This window comes from Crocodylus siamensis, chromosome 1, assembly GCF_052110815.1.
Source record: "Crocodylus siamensis isolate JL-2025a chromosome 1, ASM5211081v1, whole genome shotgun sequence".
Classification (NCBI taxonomy): Eukaryota; Metazoa; Chordata; order Crocodylia; family Crocodylidae; genus Crocodylus; species Crocodylus siamensis.
The window spans coordinates 405,931,634-405,953,585 of NC_143395.1; the positions used below are offsets into that span (position 1 = coordinate 405,931,634).

The 21,952-nt window shown below is 44.2% G+C and overlaps 1 protein-coding gene across 2 annotated transcripts in view; it reads right to left on the reverse strand.

Annotated features, from left to right (window-relative positions):
- Positions 1-21,952, reverse strand: part of TMEM135 (transmembrane protein 135) — a 346,955-nt gene that overhangs the window by 300,958 nt on the left and 24,045 nt on the right. The window contains exon 2 of one of the 2 annotated variants that reach the window (XM_090030607.1): positions 7,165-7,292. The exons of the other annotated variant lie outside the window; for it this stretch is intronic. Within the exon in view, the coding sequence (XP_089886733.1) occupies positions 7,165-7,292 (128 nt within the window). The remainder of the gene's footprint in view (positions 1-7,164; positions 7,293-21,952) is intronic. 2 annotated transcript variants of the gene reach the window in all.

A 21,952-nucleotide genomic window follows, 5' to 3' on the forward strand; every position in this document is an offset into this window, starting at 1 on the left:
ACATGAAGTTAGAAGGCACTGGAGAAAGAAGAGAATGTCATATAGGAAGAACTGAATGGTCAAGAGCACTGCAGCAACAGCGATGGGATAAAGTCCAATGGCACAAGTGCTTCAGTGGGGGCTAGTCAACAGGTGTCCCCACACCAAAGCACCCTTGTGCCCTACCTAGCCAGTCCCTGAATGTGCACTGCTGTGGAGTGGTTTTTTGTTTTGTTTTGGTTTTTTTAACTCTGCAGCAGGATATTACATGCATTTACAAGTACCATCCAGCTGCAGCATAAATGCATTTACTCCACCCTAATAGGGGTGCACATGTAGATGCTGAGACCTTTACTGTACAGCTAATTAGTCAGCTGTACAGTAAACGTCTTGTGCAGATGTACCCAGGGACTAATAAAAAGTTTCTATTATATATAAACCAGGGTTTTGTCTTCTGAAAACAGAAAGAGAAAAACTCAAAGATATTATTCTGTTACAGAATAACTGTTAGCTAGTAATGTGGTGCTGCCATAAAAAAGGGAAAATAAAATCCTAGGATGTGTTGGCTGAGGCAGACATAGGGAAGTATTCCAGCATGCAAGGCAATGGAATACTATGCACAATTCCAGTCGAGAAAGAGGACTTTAAACTGGTACAGATCAGAGAAGGGCCACTATGCATCCAAATTTTATCTTATATTGCTTAGAAGCTGGGTGACATCCTCTTTGGCATTTAACCCTTCATCTTCCTTGCGCACACTCAAAACTACCAACTACTCCCTCCTCTGACAGTCAGACCATGTGCCCCGCTCCCTGCACAGCTGGCTGGGCAGAGGAGCAGAGTCCAATCCCATTCAAAATCTGGAAGAAGCACAGTATATACCACAACTTCAGCCAAAGTACAAGAAATATGCACTAAAACAAAAAAAAACCAAACAAGCACATGCGCGCGCGCGCACATACACATACACACAGAAGCCTCTCTGTCTTCCAATGGCAGTAAATTCTTCCTGGTGTCCTTGCTTCTCATTGCTAAAGCTCAACCTTCAGCTGCAACATCATCATGCCTTCCTGCTACAGTCCTCCCTCCCTTTCTTCTCCCAAGACTGTCCTTTTACTACCAAGAAAGCCCAGCTCCTGGGTGTATTAAATCACTGACTCCTGACTGGGAGACAGGCCACATTAGTTGCAGTGAAACCTTCAAACCTTTCTAGCCAGCCCGTCCTGTGAGAGGACCGTACATGGCTACAAGGAGGATGGGAGGAGAGAGGCAGAATTCGCTCAAATTCCACCCTATGGTTCTGACAAGGCAGCAACCACAACAAATTCAGAGGTAGGGAAACTCTACCCATTTTCAGAGCCAAAACCCAGTAGTGAAAATTCTGCATCTATATCTTTAGAAGTGACATTTGAGTGTCAGCTTCCAAAACCCTAAAACATGTTGCACAAAAATAACTCTCCAACCTGATTCATATTTTTCTTTGAAAACAAATTTACTATTGAATGATGTTGAAATAATGAAATTTATCAAGTAATCTGTACTTAGGCTTACAATCTTTAACCTCTCATGTTAGCAGTGTCCGAGTAATATGACAACTCAGCAAAGTAGCAGTACCAGAAGTTAAGAAATGCTAGACATCATTAAAACTTTGCATTTCTGTGGAATCTCCCTTCAGATGATCCTGAAGTATATTACAAGACTCATGACACCGCTGTTCTTACAGCAAAAAAGCACTGTAAAAACAGTGATTTACAGATTTCTCTTTTCATTCTAAAGTTTCATTACTTTTCTTTCTTTACTCTGTATAATGTATAAATATTAACTTTTTAGTGGCAGTATCTATTACAATGCCCATTTTAAATTCTAAGAATCCAGGGTACAGAGAATAACAACAATCTTCCCAAGGACAAATTTGGAGTACATGGCAAAACTGTACCTGGCAGATACCTCAAATATTTTTTCCTTTGTAATTTTTACTGAAGAAGAATTAAGAAGTCAAATGCAACCTTCAGTAACATCCAAGTAGCCCATGGTCTGCAAATTCTGCCTTGTTACATTTGTGACATATCAATAACTAAGATTGCACAGCTGTGACAGAACGTAATTTAACCAGAAACTTCATTATTAGTTTTGCTGGTGTATGTGCCGGATGAAATCAAGTTTATTCCTTCACTTTGGTTGGGTAACAAAAGTAAAAAACACAAAAGCCCCAACAAAAAATTTTTAGGGAGCAAACAACATTATTAAGGATAAAGGTTTCAGCTGTAATTTGATTGTAAAAAATAATAATAATAATAAAGATCCCTGAAAAAACACTGCAATTATCAAAGGGTCACCTTTAATGTGAATTCACTGAATTCCTCAACTTAACTTTGACAGCAAGCCAAACAGTTGAAAGCATCAATAAGTGGCCAAGTTAACAAATCAACCTTAACTCTCCTTTCTTGGCAAGATCAGTCTCCTACACTTACTTATTAACAAAACATGTTAATTTACAACCACTTCTTTGGTGACATTAAATAAATTTAATCTTCCTTTAGACATATATGATCTCATGAGAGCTTTAAAAACCTATGTAAACAGTGCAGATATATTAGATTTGGAAGAGACATTGCATCTGTGTACACTTATTACCAGAATGCTAAAGATACTCACAGTGCAGAATTTGCTTTTTATTTAGTTATTAGCCAACTGCCTGTCAAGAATGACACCGTGCCACCACTACCTCCCAGGAACTGGGGCGGCAGGGGAAGCTTGCACATGGCCCCTGCCACCCACTGTCTAGCACGGCCATAGATCCACATCTGGCTGTGTGCAATCTGCCCCACACCTCCACATCCAGCCCTGTGCACACCCCCACACACACACCCTGCTGCTCCGTGTCCATGCCCACGACCCAACCCCCATTGCTCTGTATCCAGCCCCACACCCAGAGGTGGATTGACGTGTACTGAGGCCCTGGGCAAACACAAAATTGAAGGCAGCCTCCCCACAGGAGCTGGGCTGCTCCCTGCCCCCCCACCCACCCTGCTATGGCCAAACATACACACACTGGCACACACGTGTAGGCATGCACACAGACAGGCGTACACTCTACTCTCACTCACTCCCTGCACATTGACATACAGACACAAACACTCTCCCACCTGCCACAACCAGATGCATACAAACACACAGACTCATGCACACATGCAGATGGGAGCACACTGCTCACTCACATTCTGCACATAGGCATACAGAAGAACACTCTCCCTCCTGCCATGAAGAGACATGCACACACAGACATGCACACATGCAGACAGGTGCACAGTCTACTCACTCACCCTCTGCACCTGGACACACAGACAAAACACACTCCCCTCCTGCCATAAACACAGACATATGAACGCACACATGCAGACTGGTGCACACTCTACTCACGGACACACGGACCCAAACACACTACCTGCCATGAACAGGCACATGCACGTACACACGCAGACATGCGCACACAGATGTGCACACAGAAGCAGATGCATACAGGTGGCCTGATGCGTGCACACAGAGGCACAGATGCACACTCACGCACAGACAGACAAGTGCATGCTTTTTCTCAGCTGGCCCCACCGATATTAAATTGATCTTCTCAATTTATTGATTGCCCACATGTAGAAAAGAGGCACAGGAAGCATAACGAGGCTGGAGGAAGAGGTGGGGGTGACAGGAGCAGTCCCACTTTTCCTCAGCTAGCCCCAGTGCTAAAGTGCTCCTGGCAATTTTTTTTATTTTTTTTTCCCCCCTGTGGAAGTGGGGCAGCACAGGCTATGCAAGGCTGAAAAAGGAGGTGGGGGCAACGGAGGGTACCCACTTTTCCTCAGCTGGCCCCAGTGCTATTAAACTGATCTTCCCAATTTATTGATTTCCAACTTGTGGTAAAGGGGCACAAGGAGCAGCTCCACTGAGGCTGGAGGAGGCAGTGCCAGTGGAGGAGCTCCCACTTTTCCTCAGCTGACTCCAGCGCTTGTAAAGTGTTTGTGGCAAAAAAAATGTTTTGCCTCTCTGGAAGTGGGGCACAGGAGGCCGCAGGAGAAGTGGGGGTAACAGGGGGGCTCCTGCTTTTCCTCAGCTGGCCCCGGTGCTATTAAATTGATCTTCCCAAGCTACTCATTTCCAAGTTGTGGTAAAGGGGCACGGAGGCTGCAGGAGGCAGAGCCAAAGGAAGGGCTCCTGCCTTTCCTCAGCTGGCCCTGCCACTCCTAAATTGATCGTAGCAATTTTTTTTTTTTTGCCTCTGTGGAGGTGGGGCAGAAGGAGCAGAAGGACAGACAAACGTTTTTATCACTGCATGCACAGTTGGGCAAAAGTTACGGACAGATGGACAGACTAAGTCTTCTATTATATTCGAATGTTAGAGCTTGTGATTCCAGTGGTGTTAGACTAGCACACAACCAACAGGGCTGGTGCCTTCAGTGTCCTGAATGGGAACCAAAACTTAAGATAAACCTGGTGCCTAGGAAGGAGCACACGTGTCACAATGTTTAATGATATGGTATCCCATACATCAGTTAATGAATAATATATAACAGACTGGATAGCTCATAAAGATAAACACACTTTCAACACTGTGTGTAATACTTTGCTCCCGTTCCTTTTGTTCTTTTTGTAATATGGGTTGTAATACAAAGTTGTGTACCTAAGTATATTAGCTCTATGTTTAACAAAAGAGAGGGCAGATGGGAATCAGGACACAATGACTTCTACAAACTATGGTTCAGAGTTTGCCGACGTCTTGTCTATGGGCAGCATAACCATATGGAGGGCGGGAATCGGCACAAGCAAGGAACAAACAACAGTACAGCTTTCTAGTTCTGTGATAACTGATACAATGAAACTCTTGTCTCCAAGTTGTTGGTAACAGTAAGGCAATTGCACAAGGGCAGAAGCAAGACTGTCTGAATATCATGACCAAATTATACAAAAATTTTCAAATGTTCATCTTAAATTTAACTGTAACTCGAGATTTTCAGTATTTTGAAACAGGAGGGGCTGTTAGTTCATTTTTAATAGGAAAGTCTCCATACTATAAACATATACAAACCTTTTAGAGATTGTCAGACATATGTCCCCACAGGCTGGATCCAAGCCAGCAGAGAGAGACATATTAGCTGGCCTACAGTGCTGCTGTACATCTCAGACTAAAACAAACATGCACAACGCACATGGGGCCAGTTCAGCATGCATGCTGCATGCAGGGCCAATCCACAGGCTTGATCTGGTCCACAAACCAGCCGTCCTGCGCTACTCATCCAGCCCACCTGGCCTGATGAGTTTGACACCCCTAAATTAAGGGATGGTTTATCTTTAAGTAAGTACCTTTTACTAGACCTAAAAATTTAATTTGTTAAAGTTTTTGCCTGGTCTGTCCTTAGTGTCCTCTCCTCTGCTGACATTTGAATTGTTTGAAGACATTTACTGGAAGACAGAAACAAAGCACGAAGACCAAAAAACAGGAAGCTGGGATTCTTACAGATTTCAGAAGCTTTTCACGCTTAGTAGCTGTCTAGCCAGCCTTAGGGTCAGTTCCCCCTTTGTCTAAATCTTTTCTCCTAGCTTTAAAATATCTATGGTGAGGCAAAGTAAGAGGACTTGCTGCAAAGCTAGAGAGGGACTGATCCAAAACTCGGCGATCCACCCAGTAACACTTGCTGTCTAACCACAGGCACCCTTTAGAAGTTCATAGTCATTCTAATAATCCTGAAGACATGTTGTATGAACCATCTTTCTTTTTTTAAATTAGTCCTCAACTGGACATTACTGCAATTTGGAAATGACTTTGAGGAATTAAGGGAATTCAAAGCGTTTCCAATTCTACAGCTAGCGTGCATAAAAATACCTCCGGTTATCACTGTACAGCATTACCCTGTACCGCACAGACATGCCATGCTCCAAAAGGGCCTCGTTATCCAAAATTATGTTTCTAACAGGAAATAACTTTCAACTCCAAGTATCTCCATGATTATTCGTGATGCACAAAGGACTGCCTTCACACTAGAAAGTGTAATTTACCGTTCAGAGCAAGACTGCACTTTTAAAGGTGTCTCAATCACATGATAGCACATACTTTCTTGAAACAGCATAAGAGCTGAAAGTCAGATTCATTTTAGTTCAGATCAACACAAGGGGTTTAGGGCTTGCCCATGGTAGGGAACATGACAGGCAACTGATGACCATTCAAGAATAACTATTCTGGCAAAGTTAGCAATTCTAAAATGCCCCAATGAAGACTTTTTTTTTCCTGGAATAAAACTGACCAGAACAATTAGTCTGTATTGCGAGCATAGTAAAGATTTCAGAACAAAGTGACTTTTGTTTCAGAATTGTGTAGATCACTTATTGATGTCCAATGAAAGGGAAAATGCTGAAAGAACCATGACATTTAACCAGTCAGTCTGGCACATGTTACACTTAAGACATAGTCACTTGTTGAAGCAATTAATGATGTGATAAAACAAGGAATAAACCACAAAATTATTACACAAAGAAGTGTGTAATAACTTCGTAGCCGATTCCTATCATAATTGAATGTGTGGCCAGGCTGGGGCTCCCAACCCCAGGGTGCACTCCTGTGGCTAGGAAGGAAGTGCGTTGTCAGATCCCACGACGCGTTCGCTTGCATGTCTGCCAGGGGCCTCAATGAGGAAGCTCTAAGAAATGTATCGGGAGTTCTCTTCATGGGCAAAGTTTCAAAAACAAAGAGAAAGTAACAAAAATTCTCAATTACTATAATGTAATTCTTGCTTCGAAAAGGTAGAAATTAAGAGACAACACCAATCAACTAATCATGCTATTTCTTCCAAGATCTTCTAAAAATCAGGCACACTGTAAAACTGTATCTTGGCCAAGTGGTGTTTTAAACCAAAAAAAAAAAACAGAAAAAGATAAAATCATTTCACAAAATTGTATATGGCAAGGTGTTCACATTAAACTGGGAAACACTGAACACAAGACAAGAGCAAGACCCTTCAACTGGCCACGCTGTTCCAGGACAGTTGTGACTGCTTGTCAAAGAAGTCCTAATATTTTTAAAAGGAAGTACAGAAATAATGCATCTCATTCAAGATGTCATGATTTAAGAGAGCAAAAGATTAAATAAATTATAGGAAAACCTTTGCAAATATTTATGATAGAACATAAAGGTATACCAACCTTAAAATGCAAAAGAAAGCAATATATAAGCTTCCATTTGCTGTCAGAAATGAAGTTGACTGCAAGATTTCAGGTAGCAGTTTGTGCAAATAATAGTCGAGCTTTCTTTTTCTAAGAATTGCTGCAATCTGGGGGGAAAAGAAAATGACACACTTTACTAAAATCTTCTTTTTGCATACTGTAAGGGAAAAAGGACTATTATAAAAGAAGACATTCACACAAGCAATAAATCAAAGCCTTTTAAATTTATTGCGATACTTGTACAAACTAAACAGATTTTGTTTGAAACTGCTGCAGTTGTCAGGATATTTATAACAGAAAACACAACAGGTAATCTCAGACTGTGACCATATGAAGAATTTTATCACCTTGCTACTTTTGGCCATAAGAGTAGGAAAATGTCTGTAGACTATTCACAATATTATGGCCTGCACAGCATTTTGTGTTCCCAGGGAACCAGGCCATCTCTAAATAAAGGTCAGAATACCCCATACTAGTCCAAGCATTAGCCCTACTCAGTTCCCACAAAACAGGGAGGTATTTCATTAAGATTTGAACTCCAACAAGCTTCAGAAGTTGTTGGGTTTTTTTTCCTTGAAGCCTTCCTCAAAAAATTTTCAGTCCAAAAACTGAACAGAGAACAGAATAACCCTTATCATTTCTGCAAAATGTGCCTAATGAGGAGGGTCTCTCTTGCAATATATCACGCAATGTGCATCAACCCTCAGAAAAAAGGCAAAATATGGATAATACATATGCATAGAAGTCAATTTAATTTCCACGCCTAAACATCTGTATAAGGGAACTCTGCAGGCAAATCCAATTGCCCTTTACAAGCAAGTGTAAGAAACCTCTTCCTATTCCCCAGTCCCCTAGTCATCCATTCCCACTCCCCTTCCCCACCACAAAAAGAGATCCCCTCTTCTAATGTCCCCTTCCAACCCCTCTCTTACAGAGGTGCTCTGGTCATCCCAAGGGGTCCACTCGTGGACTGCATGAGTCCAGCCCGTGCACCACATGCAGTGTGCAGGGCTGGGGCCGGCACATGGTGTCTGTCCAACAGTCCACAGGCCAGGTAGGATCCATGGGTAGGATCCAGCCCACAGGCTGTATGTTTGACACCTTGGATCTATATTATACAATGCAGTGCCTTGCTGAGGCATACTGCGACTGCTCCCTGCACTCGCTCCCAAACCTGAAGTCATGTAGCTGCAATTAATGTAGCACTACTTGCACATAAATAGGCTCTGCCTTGCAGCAGAGCTTGATATGCACGTAGTCTCCATTAATGCAGCAACTCTGCTTCTGTTTCAGAGATAAACCACCTCAGACAGTATGCCTTAGCAGGTACTGTTTAGACATACCCACAGCTACTACACTAAACCTGCACTCAACACTCTGACTTCCATTGAATATACAGTCAAACTCAAGAACTCTGGGTGAAAGGGTGAAAGGGACAGGCTCATGGGGTGTTCTCCTCAATTCTTCCAGTCAAGGGAAAGGGCCCAGGCAGGTGTAGATGCATCCCACAGATTAATGCATGGCTGCGCAGATGGTGTCGCCAGCAGGGCTTTGGCTTCTTCAACCATGGGATGATGTTCCAGGAAGGATTAGTAGGAGGGGACAGGATCTACATGACAAAGAGAAGGAAGAGCATCTTTGCAGACAGGCTTGCTAACCTAGGTTTGCTGGGGGATGGAGAACAATGCCCTGAGTGGGGAAGCAGAGGACCTAGAGGAAAAGCAAGCAGGAGGGGGCAGCAGGGGAGGCCTCATACTTCCTGAGAAAGTAGGGGCAATCTGTTAGTCATCTCAGGTGTCTGTACATGAATGCACGGAGTCTGGGAAACAAGCAAGAAGAATTGGAAGTCCCCACACAGTCAAGGAACTATGACATGACTGGACTAACAGAGATGTGGTGGAAACTCCCATTACTGGAGCATTGTCATGGATGGGTACAAACTGTTAAGGAAGGATAGGCAGGGGAAAGAGGGGAAGGAGTTGCTCTTTATGTAAAAGAGCTGCTCAGGGCTCCAGTGTGAAGCTGGAGATTGTCCTTGTTGCTGTCCCCTCTGACCCTAACCCAGAGACTTTCAACAGGCCTATGTTCTGGTGGGTGTCTACTCTAGACCACCAGACAGGAGGGTAAGGTAGATGAGGTTTTCTTCAAACAGCTAGCAGAAGTTTCCAGATGACAGGCCTTGCCTCTCATGGGGGACTTCAATCACCCTGACATCTGCTGGGAGGGCAACACAGCAGTGCACAGGTAATCCAGGAAGTTTTTGTAGACTACAGGGGACAACTTCCTGGTGCAAGTGTTGGAAGACCAGCTACGGGTCACACTCTTCTTGACCTACTACTCACAAACTCCCCTACCCTCCATCAATGCTGACCTCGTGAAGGAACACTTTGAGAAGCTGGATACCTTCAAGTCAGCTGGCCCTGACAACCTGCACCCCAGGGTACTCAAGGAGCTGGCGAGCGTCATAGCCCAGCCCCTGGCACGGATCTTTGAAAACTCCTGGCGCTCTGGTGTAGTGCCCGAAGACTGAAAGAAGGCCAATGTGGTGCCGATCTTCAAGAAAGGGAGGAGAGTGGATCCGGCTAACTACAGGCCCATTAGCCTGACTTCTATCCTGGGGAAGATCTTAGAAAAGTTGATTAAGGAGGCCAACCTTGAGGGACTGGCCCAGGCTAACATTCTAAGGGACAGCCAGCACGGGTTTGTTGCGGGTAGGTCTTGTTTGACCAATCTCATTTCCTTCTATGACCAGGTGACCTATCACCTGGATAAGGGAGAAGAGATTGATGTCATATATCTTGACTTCAAAAAAGCTTTTGATCTGGTATCCCATGATCACCTCTTGGCCAAACTGCCTGGTTGTGGCTTTGGCTCCACCACGATCCGCTGGCTGGGAAATTGGCTTCGTGGTCGGACCCAGAGGGTTGTGATTCATGGCAGTCACTCATCATGGTGCCCTGTGACCAGTGGGGTCCCTCAAGGCTCTGTCCTGGGACCCATACTGTTCAATATATTCATTAATGATGTGGACACTGGAGTCAGGAGTGGACTGGCCAAGTTCGCCAATGACACCAAACTTTGGGGCAAAGCATCCACGCCAGAAGATAGGCGGGTGATCCAGGCTGACCTGGACAAGCTCAGCAAATGGGCAGACGAGAACCTGATGGTGTTTAACACCGAAAAATGCAAGGTTCTCCACCTGGGGAGGAAAAACCTGCAGCATCCTTATAGGCTCGGCAGTGCTACATTGGTTAGCACTACAGAAGAAAAAGACTTGGGGGTCATCATTGACCACAAGATGAACATGAGCCTGCAATGCGATGCTGCGGCTAGTAAAGCAACCAAAATGCTGGCGTGCATCCATAGATGCTTCTCGAGCAAATCCCGGGACGTCATTCTCCCCTTGTACTCGGCCTTAGTGAGGCCGCAGCTGGAGTACTGCGTCCAGTTTTGGGCTCCACAATTCAAAAAGGATGTGGAGAAGCTTGAGAGAGTCCAGAGGAGAGCCACGCACATGATCAGAGGTCAGGAAAACAGATCTTACGATGACAGGCTGAGAGCCATGGGGCTCTTTAGCCTGGAAAAGCGCAGGCTCTCGGGTGATCTGATGGCCACCTATAAGTTTATCAGGGGTGACCACCAGGATCTGGGGGAACATCTGTTCACCAGAGCGCCCCATGGGATGACGAGGTCGAACGGTCACAAACTCCTGCAAGACCGTTTCAGGCTGGACATAAGGAAGAATTTCTTTACTGTCCGAGCTCCCAAGGTCTGGAGAACAGTCTGCCAGCGGAGGTGGTTCAAGCGCCTACATTGAACACCTTCAAGAGTAAATTGGATGCTTATCTTGCTGGGATCCTATGACCCCAGCTGACTTCCAGCCCTTTGGGCAGGGGGCTGGACTCGATGATCTCCCAAGGTCCCTTCCAGCCCTAATGTCTATGAAATCTATGAAATCTATGAAACAGAAACGAATTTGGGGGGGAGGAACATAAAAGTGGATGGCAACTTGGGCAGCAGCAACCATAAGATGATTGAGCTTAGGATCCTGAGGAAAGGATTTGTAGAGCAGGAGAAGAAGGATCCTGAACTTCAGAAAAGCAGACTTTGACTCACTCTTGGAACCAATGGGCAGTCCCTGGGGGGCCACTCTGAGAGGGAAAGGAGTCAAGGACAGATGGTTACAATTTAAAGAAACCTTATTGAGGGTGCAGAAATGAACCATCCTGATGCACAGAAAAACTAGCAAGTAAGGCAGAACACCAGCTTGTCTTCGCAGTGAACTCTTCAGTGAGCTAAACCACCAAAAGGAAGCTTACAAATGGAAACTTGGACAAACAGCTAAGGACACTGGTGACATGTAGTAGGTACACATGCACCCCAAGATAAGCGGTGCACCCCCTGCAAGAAGCACTGCAAACACTGCCAGCAGCACCAGTGGGCAGTCGCCGCTTGCCACCTCCCTCCCCCTCACTTCCAACACTGCCAGTAGCATCTGCAGGCAGTCCTTGATCGGTGCTGGCCACCGCAGATGCGGGAGATTGTTGACACCACTGCAGCCACCTGCGGGAGCTCCCCGCTCGGCCCACTGCCACCACCAACACCATTGTGGCTGCCTGCGGGAGCTCACCACTCACCGCCACCATGCCCCTGCCACTGCTGCCTGTGAACGGTTGTCATGTGGCCCCAGCCTCCAGGGGCAGGTGGCATTCATGACTAGGGAGGAATAAAAGAGTATTGCTTGGGCATGCAAGAATAAAAATCAGGAAGGCCAAAGCGCAACTGGCAAGGGATGTGAAGGGTAACAAGAAGGGTTTCTACAAATATGTCAGCAATGAGGAAGATCAGGAAAAATGTGGGTCCCTTACTGAATGGAGGAGACAACCTAGTGACACATGATGTGGAAAAGGCTGAAATACTCAATGCCTTTTTTATCTCAGTCTTCAGAGACAAGGTAATCTCCCAAACTACTGCTCCTGGAAGTGTAGTTTGGGGAGAAGGTGAGCAGCCAACAGTGGCAAAAGAACAGGTTAGGGACTATTTAGAAAAGCTGGACACACAAGTTCAAGTGCTGAGGGAATTGGTTGCGATTGCAGAGTTGATAGCCATTATCTTTGAAAACACATGGCAGTCAGGAGAGGTCCTGGGCAACTGGAAAAGGACAAATATAGTGCCCATCTTTAAGAAAGGGAAAAATGAGGATCCAGAGAACTACAGACTGGCCAGCCTCACCTCAGTCCTTAGAAAAACTATGGAGCAGGTCCTCAAGGAATCCATTTCTAAACACCAGGAGGAGATGATGATTAGGAATAGCTAGCATGGATTCACCAAGGGCAAGTCATACCTGACCAACGTAGTTGCTTTCCATGATAAAATGACTGGCTCTGTGCATGGGGGGAAAGTAGACATAATATACCTTGACTTTAGCAAGGCTTTTGATACAGTCTCCCACAACGTTCTCACAAGCAAGCTCAAGAAATACAGGCTAGATGGATGGACTGTAAGGTGGATACAAAATACCTGGATCATTGGACTCAAAAGGTAGTAATCCATGGCTTAACGTCTAGTTGTCAACCACTATCAAGTGGTTTGCCCCAGGAGTCGGTCCCGGGGCTGGTTTTGTTCCATATCTTCATCAATGACCTGGAAGCTGGGCTGGAGTGTACCCTTAGCAAGTTTGCAGATGACACCAGACTAGGGGGGAGTAATAGATACACTGGAAGGTAGGGCTAACATTCAGCAAGACCTTGAAAAATTGGAGGACTGGACCAGAAGAAATCTCATGAGGTTCAATAAAGACGTGCAAAATCCTGCATGTAGGACGAACCAATCCCATGCACCAATACAGACTGGGGACCACCTGGCTAAGCAGCAGCTCTACAGAAAAGGACCTGTGGGTTACAGTGGACAGTAAGCTGAATACGAGGCAACAGTGTACCCCTTGTTGCCAAGAAAGCTAATGGCATACTGGGCTACGTTAGTAGGAGCATTGCCAGGGAATGATTTTTCCCAGGGATTCAGCACTGGTGAGGCCACATCTGGAGTACTATGTCCGTTTTGGCGCCCCACTATAGAAAGGATGAAAACAAATTGGAGAGAGTCCAGCAGAGAGCAGAAAAATGGTTAGGGGGCTGGTGCACTTGACTTATGAGAAGAGACTGAAGGAACTGCACCTATTTAATCTAGAGAAGATTGTGGGGGGACGACTTACTAGCAGCCTTCAGCTACCTGAAGAGTGGCTCCAAAAAGGATAGAGCTAGACTGTTTTCAGTGGTTACAGATGAGAGAACAAGTAATGGTCTTAAGTTGCAACTATAAAATTTTAGGCCAGATAATAGGAAAAAACTGGTCTCACTACATGGGTGATGAAACACCAAAACAGGTTACCCATTAAGATTGTGGAATCTTCACCCTTGGAGGTTTTTAAGACCCAGTTAGACAAAAAGCCTTGGCTGGGATGCTGTAGTTAGGGCTGGTCCTGCTTTGTGCAGCAGGATTGGGCTAGAATTTCCTGAAGTCCCTTCCAACCCTAATTCTATGATTCTATGACACAGTTTTTGTCTTTGACACACCGATGATCTACCTCAGAATATCTAAATTCATCACCTAAATTTCCTTAAGCCCCAGGGAACTTCCTAGTTTAAGGATAAACCTCATCTACTCAGGTGAAAGGTTTTTTTTTTAGGACAGTTGGAAATTTTAGAACAAACTCCAGCAGAAAACCACAAGCCATCACAAACTTCAATACCTTCTTACAAAGTTTTTGAACCTACCACCATTAACACAAACAGCAGAATGTGCACTTAAAAACCCCAGCCCTACTAAACCAAGCTAAATATACTGCAATGCTTGCACAATTCTCTTTTTGCAAAAGCAATAGTATACATACAGAAGAAAATTTTCAGAAAAGAGAATCTGAACATACCATCTTCTATCTAAGACAATATTAGAAACTTTTTTTAAAGGAATCATTTGGGTTCAATCTAAAGTGTTCAGAGGTCATCTGCAGCCTTTTCAGAGTTAGATCTGTTCAGTCAGTAAACAATGTTGGTTATTCGCTTTGGTAAACCAAATATTCAATACTGTAATTGCAGTGATGCAAAAAAAAAAATGTACCCTTACAGTCTAGAAAATGACTAATTATGAAATTATATGTTCTTAGGCAACAGATCTGCTCCCTTCTGGTAAAAGGGCAACCAAATCTAACATATTTACATGCAATAGATATTATGGATTTAGATGTGTGGGCAGGGGGTTTTCCTCAAGTTTAAAAATTAGTACCTATGCATGGAGCAAAACAGCATCTTATAACCTAGTTTGGCAGAGTTTCAAAATACCTAGCAAGGTTCCCTGGAAATTAATGAAGGAAGAACAGACCTCAGGAGCCAGAGGGAAAAGCTGGGGTTCTGTTCCCACATACAATTTCATTTTATTGCACTTCTGGAACTTTGCGCAGAAGACAGACGGAGCTTAAGAGTCTGCAAAAGACAGCCACCTTCTTCATGGTCGCACACACAGCAATATGCACGTTTAAAATAAAGTCTCTGTGCTAAGAAGCTCAGATCAGATCAGCTCCATTCTATATAGTGGAGCCTATTAAATTTCATCCAGATACTGTCTATACCAAGACAAATGACTCTGGAAATCCCTTAATATTAACCACTCCAGTAGAACCCATTTACAGTCCTTCCTCAGCGTGATTCAATTTTACCTATGCCATCATTATTTTTCAGTTTACCATATCCACCACATACATCACCACTTTTACCATTGTTTCTACCTCTCCATGAATAGTGCCTACCCTCCAATACCTGTGTTCCTTACTGGACATTGTGTCTACATTAGGAAACGGACAGATACCCAACACGATGTTTCAAATGCTCTGTCTATAATCCAAACTGAAAAAAAGTGCTGTTGAAAGCTGAAATGAAACAGATTCAGTGTACACAAACAGGCACAACTGAGTTCGCCATCCATTTTAAAAAGCATGGTCAAAGCACGGTCCCAACAGAGGCCCATAAAGCCTTTTTCAACAGAAGCTGCTTAAGTTGAGTTGTTCCATCTATTCAAACTGCACCAACTGGGCACGGTTTAAATGCTACGGGACGTAAGCTCCAGTTTAACCTAGTGTCAAAAAGATCTCTTTTTTAATTAGCTATGTGTATCATGCACCGTTGTCCAAACTCACTCAGCTGATTTCTGAAGCCCCACACATTCCAGTTTCAGAAAAATTAGACATGTGACAACTGGCATTCAAAAGACAGAAGTAAAGAAGCTCAGACCTTTTCTGTCAGGCATCAACTGGGCCTTTCTTTCATCCTCTTCCTTTCACATTTCTTCACAAAACCTTGACAAGTTTTCTGGAGCAAGCCAGATCTACTGGAATGTTTTGATGTTAGTGATGCATGTAAGTATGTCAGTCCCACTCAAGCAAGGCTTAACACCAACTGCACTGAAGGCCTCCTAGTGAGCAGGAATCTATAACTCACGTACTCTCAGCATGTGAAGAATACTTGCTTCAAAGTAAATTATTCTAAGGTCATGATATCTTGAGGATAGCATTACAGGTCTTTCCCTGATGCACATTTCTGCTCGTCTCAAACCACAGAAGGAGTATGTATTGCGGTACAGACATGGCCAAAGAAAAACAAGGGACATAAAACACTGAAAAAGAACCAACCAGCATAGTAACTCTTTCAGGGGCCTCATTAACTTCCAGTGGATACAACTTCCATCTCAAGGTCTAAAATGAGATCCTGCTAGGTCTGCGCTGAATAGAATCTCCTTAGGCAGTGAGACATCAAACCACTTGTCAATGAAAGAGAGGATTTCCTCATTAACTCACATCTTCAGCTTCATAAATAACCAGTTAAGTAAGGCTCAGTCTGCTCTCCCTCCTCATTCTGTACAGTTCAATAAACCTTCATGCGGAAGAATTTTGCATATGCATTTGCAGTTTCCTTTTAAGTTACTGAAGTTCTTTTTCCTTCCTGAATAAAGGTTATATTAAAATACAACACTGAATTGAAAGCCATTCAGTTCAAATTATGGATGAGAAATTGCAGACAGTTTACACTATTCATTATAACTAGGAGCCGGAAACTCCTGTTACTATAAAGAAAAATTTGCAGGAGGCAGCTGAGCAGGAGTGAGCTGCACCACAAGCTGGCTGCATGAGGCAGCATCCAGGCAGTCTGAGGGTAGGGGAGCCCCACGCAGCTGCTGGAGCTGCAGCAGGGAGGGACAGGCTGGCCATTAAGCCCCAGGGTAAACCTTTAAGCTTAATTAGGCACCTGACAGAAAGGGGCAGTGCTCCAGAGCACACAAACCCAGCCCTAGATGCAAGGAGGGCAGCCTGGCCCGGCATGCTACAGGGAGCAGATTTCCTGGGGGAAAGGGGCTGCAGAAGGCAGCCTGGCAAACAACCTGACCACACATGAGAGCCCAAGAGGAGGTATGGCTTGCAGGAAGACATCAACCCAAAGTTGAAGGAGATTTTTGTTGCAAGCGGTTGCCTGGCTTGTATTTGTGTTGTGTTAAAGTTGAAACCAGAAGGCTGTGTTGTGGCTAAGGGAGCGGAATAAAGGCCACAGGGGCGCCTGAGCAGCACCCCGCATAGAGCCCAAAAGGGGGTTGAGTAGCATCAGAACCACCTGGCCTGGGTTGGAGACCCAGGGGGCTGAGGGGTGCATAACCAGGCTTGCCCAAGTTGGAGACCCCAGAGGGCTGAGAGGAAAAAGAGAGCACCAACGCCTAGGTCTGGGACCCCAAGGAGGCCCGGAATCCAGGAAAGGCGACATCAGGGCCAGGGGGCCCAGGGACCATGAGCAACAGGGGCCCCGAGGTGGACATAAGGAGAAAGCTGAGATAGCGAAGGCCAGGCTGGAACCAGTGGGCCATGGCAGGAAGCTAACAGCTAGAATAGCAGTGGCCCAAGCCGAGAGAGCAGAGGCCCCTAAAGGAAGATCCAGGAGATTATCTGAATAACATCTGCGAGGCATGGGCATGGCTGTGGGGGAGGAAGGAGCCACAAACAGCCCTTAAGGCAGTGGGTGTCCTGAGGCACTTAGTGTTTGAAGGGGCAGGACTGGGAGGTACCTGCTAGCTGAAGCACAGAGAAGAGCTGGCGCTGGCACCCTGGAGCAGCCCCCCTTGTTACAATCAAATACAGGCAGTCCTCGACTTTACAACATTCAAGTTACAACAAATGACACTTACGACATTTATAAACTGACACCGTTTTGACTTTCCAAACTTGGTTTAGACTTTACGACACTCAATCCAATGCCACACCACGCTAGCAAGTTCGCTGTGCCTCCCAGCTCCCTGTGCCGATCTGCTGCACTGCCCATCTCCCCAGCTCAAGATGCTCAGTTGCTGTCCCGATGCCATTTTTACATCATGAATCTTTGTGTTTCCAAACTTTTTCTTAAAATGTAGTGTTTCTTTGCCCATAATAATGGCAGAAAAGAGTAAATCTGGTGCAAGTGATGTTTCTAAGAAACATAGAGCAATTACTATGGAAACAAAAATGGAAATAATTAAGAGGTCTGTAAAAGGTGAGACGCCAACTGAAATTGGCAGAGCTTTGGATATCCCCCAAACGACTATCATGGAGATATCTAAAGACAAGGTAAGAATTCAGGAACATGTTAAGGGTTTGGCTCCTATGCAGTCAACTGTAATAACTAAGCAGCATGTTGGACGTATCACTAAGGTTGAGAAACTGTTTATTGTTTGGCTGGAGGATAAAAATCAATGCCGTGCTCCTTTGCAATTAGGCATAATTCAGGAAAAAGCTAGGAGTCTTTATGATGATCTGAAGAAACAACAGGAGGAGACTTCCAATGCTGAGCCTTTTATTGCAAGTAGGGTGTGATTTGTGTGTCTTAAAGCCAGGGCCAATTTGCAGAACATCAGAAGTCTGAAGTGAAGCTGCCAGTGCCAATGAGGAGGCAGCTTGTGCTTTTCCTGAGACACTGGCTGAAATCACTGAAGAATGTAGGTATTGTACTCGGCAAGTTTTTAACATTGATGAAACTGAGCTCTTTTAGGAAAAAAAATGCCGTTGAGAACCTGCATGGCCAAAGAAGAGAAATCCACGCCAGAGTACAAAGCTGCTGAAGATAGGCTCACTCATTTTGCTCAGTGCCAATGCTGCAGGTGACTTTAAAACTTAAAGCCTTACTTATGTACCATTTAGAAAACTCCAGAGCTTTCAAGGGATATTCCAAGGCATTTCTCCCAGTGATATGGAAATCCAATCCTAAGGAATGGGTCAATAAGAACATTTTTGAGGATTGATTTAATCATTATTTTGTGCCAAGTGTCAGGAATTACTTGCAGCAAAAACAATCTTGCATTTAAAGCACTGATAATCCTCAACAATGCTCCTGGTCATCCAACCATCCTTGATGACATGCATCCTGACATCAAAATGGTCTTTCTGCCCCCCAAAACCACCTCACTGCAACCTGTTGACCAGGGGCTAATTGCATCCTTCAGGGTCTACTATCTTAGGTGCACATTTGCCCAGGCTATCAGAGCAACTGAGAAGGAAGGTGGACCAACTCTGAAGGAATTCTGCAAGGGCTTCAACATTTACCACGCAGTTAAGAATATTGGTGAGGCATGGAATTAAGTCAAACAATCAAATCTGAATGGTGTTTGGAGAAATTCATGTCCTGAGTTTGCGTCCAACTTCCAAGGTTTTACAGACACTGTTGAAGGGGTGACCAAAAATGTTACTGAAATGGGCAAAAAACTCAACTTAGATGTTGCGCCAGAAGATGGTGATGAGTTGCTGGCATCACATTCTGAAGAATTAACTAAATGAGGACCTCATTGAATTGGAACACCAAAAAGTGACAGAGGAAGAAGAAGATGCACCACTGTTGACACCTCCTCATAAAGTCTTGACAACAAAAGCACTGGCTGAGGCATTTCAATATTTGGAATCTACCATGTCCCTGTTTGAGGAACATGACCCCAACATTGAACACCGTGCAACAGTGAATAGGGACATATCCAACATGTACAGCTGCTATAGAGAAATTACAGGCAGAAGGAGAAACATCTGTCCAAACTTCCTTGGATGCTTTCTTTAAGAAAGCAGAGAAGACTCCAAGAAAACCTGCAGCCAAGACTCCTGAGAAGACTCCAGCCAAGAACCCTTCAAAAAGTCCAACCAAGAGCCTTTCAGAAAGTCCAAAGTCACATCAAAGAAGCCCTTCCAAATCAATATGGTTGCCATTTACAATATAAATGTGTTAATGTAGCTATATTACCTGTCTATAATTGATTTGAGTACAAATTTTTGGGTTATTTTTGGTGAAAATAGAGTATCAGACCTCAGTTCAGGAACCAGTCCCCCATTTATAACATTGTTCCTATGGCAGGGGCTGTGAACTGGGGGAATGCAGACCGGTCCTAAGGAGTACGCGCAGGTAGAATACCACCTCCAGGAGCAGGGCCAGGGTGGGGCAAGGGCAGCAATGCCCACTGTGGGGCAGGGAAGCTCACATGTGGTGACTGCTGCCTCCACAGCCCAGCAAGTTTCCCCATCCTGCAAAGGGGCGCCACTGCCTTCACCCCAGCCCAGTAAGCTTCCCCGCTCCACCCCGGCCCTGCTCCTGGGAGTAGGCAGCGCTCTGTTCCCACCCACTCACACGCCGTCCCCGCTTCCCTGCTCAGCGTCCAGCCACGCGCTACTCCCCCCCATCCCACTCCCCCAGCTTGGCATCCAGCTGCCAGGGGTACTTAGACTTAAAAAGGTTGAAAACTCCTGTCCAATGGGAAAATCAGTTCCAAGTAAAGATGTTTTGACAGAAGATGCAGTTTGCAGAAACCAACTGTCATAAGTCCAAAGACCACCTGTAATTCCACCAAGGCCTGGCAGGTAAGAGCAAAGGGAAGATGGGGGGCAAGATCTGCATAGCCACCAGGGAACATCAGTTTCCTCTAGGGTCTGGTCCTGCTGAACATACGTGTCTCTTACCAGTCAAGACGTTTTCCTTCAACCCTTTATTTGAACAAAGAAACCCCATAATATTATCCTCCTGCAGTAGACAGGGAAAGATTAAGGAGCTACTCTGAACTCAAATAGCCCTGCCCCCCCATTACATACAAGTAAGGTCCTTCCTGCAGATCTGACATGAAGAGGAGAAAGTAACCCAGTTCAGTTAACAGTGGACTAGAAAAAGGAGCTGGCCTCCAGATCTGCCATAGCAAGTAAGTAGCCGAGCAGAGACACAGTGAGAAGAGGCCATTCTAGCCAGGCCAGGATTGACAGGAAACCAAGCAGAATTGCTACTTGTCAGAGCCCCACTGAAGCAAGGTTGTCTTATCTTGAGTCTACTGTATAAGGGAAGTTTCCCAAATAGAAAAAAAGTCTAGTACAGATAAGGATTGAGACAGAAAATCCTTCTCTTTGAATTTATTTGAGGTAGGAACAGTGATAACTCCCTCACCGGCCCCCAGATGGGTAGAATCTAGAAAACACTATGCCCTTCAGGAACTGGCGATAATGCTACACCAACAAGAGAAGAAATTAGCTGAACTTGGGAAACACAACTGAATACTATTAAACCACAAAATAAAAATGAAAACAGAAGGAATTATTTTTCTCATCTCACCTTGTTATTTCTACAAGCGGAACATTTTCACGCTGACTTGTGATTTCAGTTGATGGCATCCTTTGCAAAAGATTGTAGATGTGCAAGTAATTATAGTTCTATTAAACAATGTAATAAACTAATTCTAATATTAATTAATTACATGTTTTGCCAGCAGTGAGGTTATAAAACCTGAAAAATCAAGTCACAGGAAGTTTTTGCCCTTTGCGTAAACAAACACTCAGTAGGCACAGGAAAAAATTGGCTTACTTCTTGCAACTCCTGGTGAAGTTTATGTAAAGCCCTTTATACTATTAACATTTTGACATGCACAACTACATCTTTGTTCATAAGAATAATAATTGCTCCTTCTCCTCAAAGACTGGTATCTGACTGCCAAGCACATGTAACTATTTTATCAGAATAATGATCAAGACAATAAAATAAGGCATCCACGCATTCTGATCAGGGAGCATTTTCTAAAATCCTGCCATAAAATGTGTTTACCATACACTTATCAATCATAGTCCTGATTCTAGTATGGGCAGGAGGAATCATTTGCCTGTACCATGAAAAAGCTTTTTTCGCTGTAAAAGCTCTCACTGACAAGTGCTATTTAAGGCTTATGAATGTCAAACCCATAAAAAGAAGGGTAAAATTCTGTACCACAAAGCATTCCTCCTTTCATACTATAAAGGGAAAGAAATGACAACATAACATTTAGGAATGGAATACACACTTCAGATGAAACATTTCTAAAACAAATAAACTTTAAATGACTTCTGGTAAATTAATAATACTGCCATTTTCTGCTAATAAATCAGGTCACAAAAATTATACCTCTAGTGCAAAACCCTCATCTTTGAGGCACAAAACATTAGTACACAGTCACATGTTCATTTACATGTTCATTTTTCAAGTTATTGACAAGAATATTGAAATAAAATACAATAGGAACAAAACTATATGTGCCCTCACAGTATAATTTCAGGGTTAATATCGAAACCAAAAAAAAAAAAAAAAAAAAAAGCATCATTTATTAGAAAGTAAACATTACATTTTTTAATTGGTGTTGCCTTGAATTATTCAGATTTTACTTCTGCATGCTAAGGAATTTCAAAACGTCATTAGGAACTGCAGGAGCCCTGCACAAC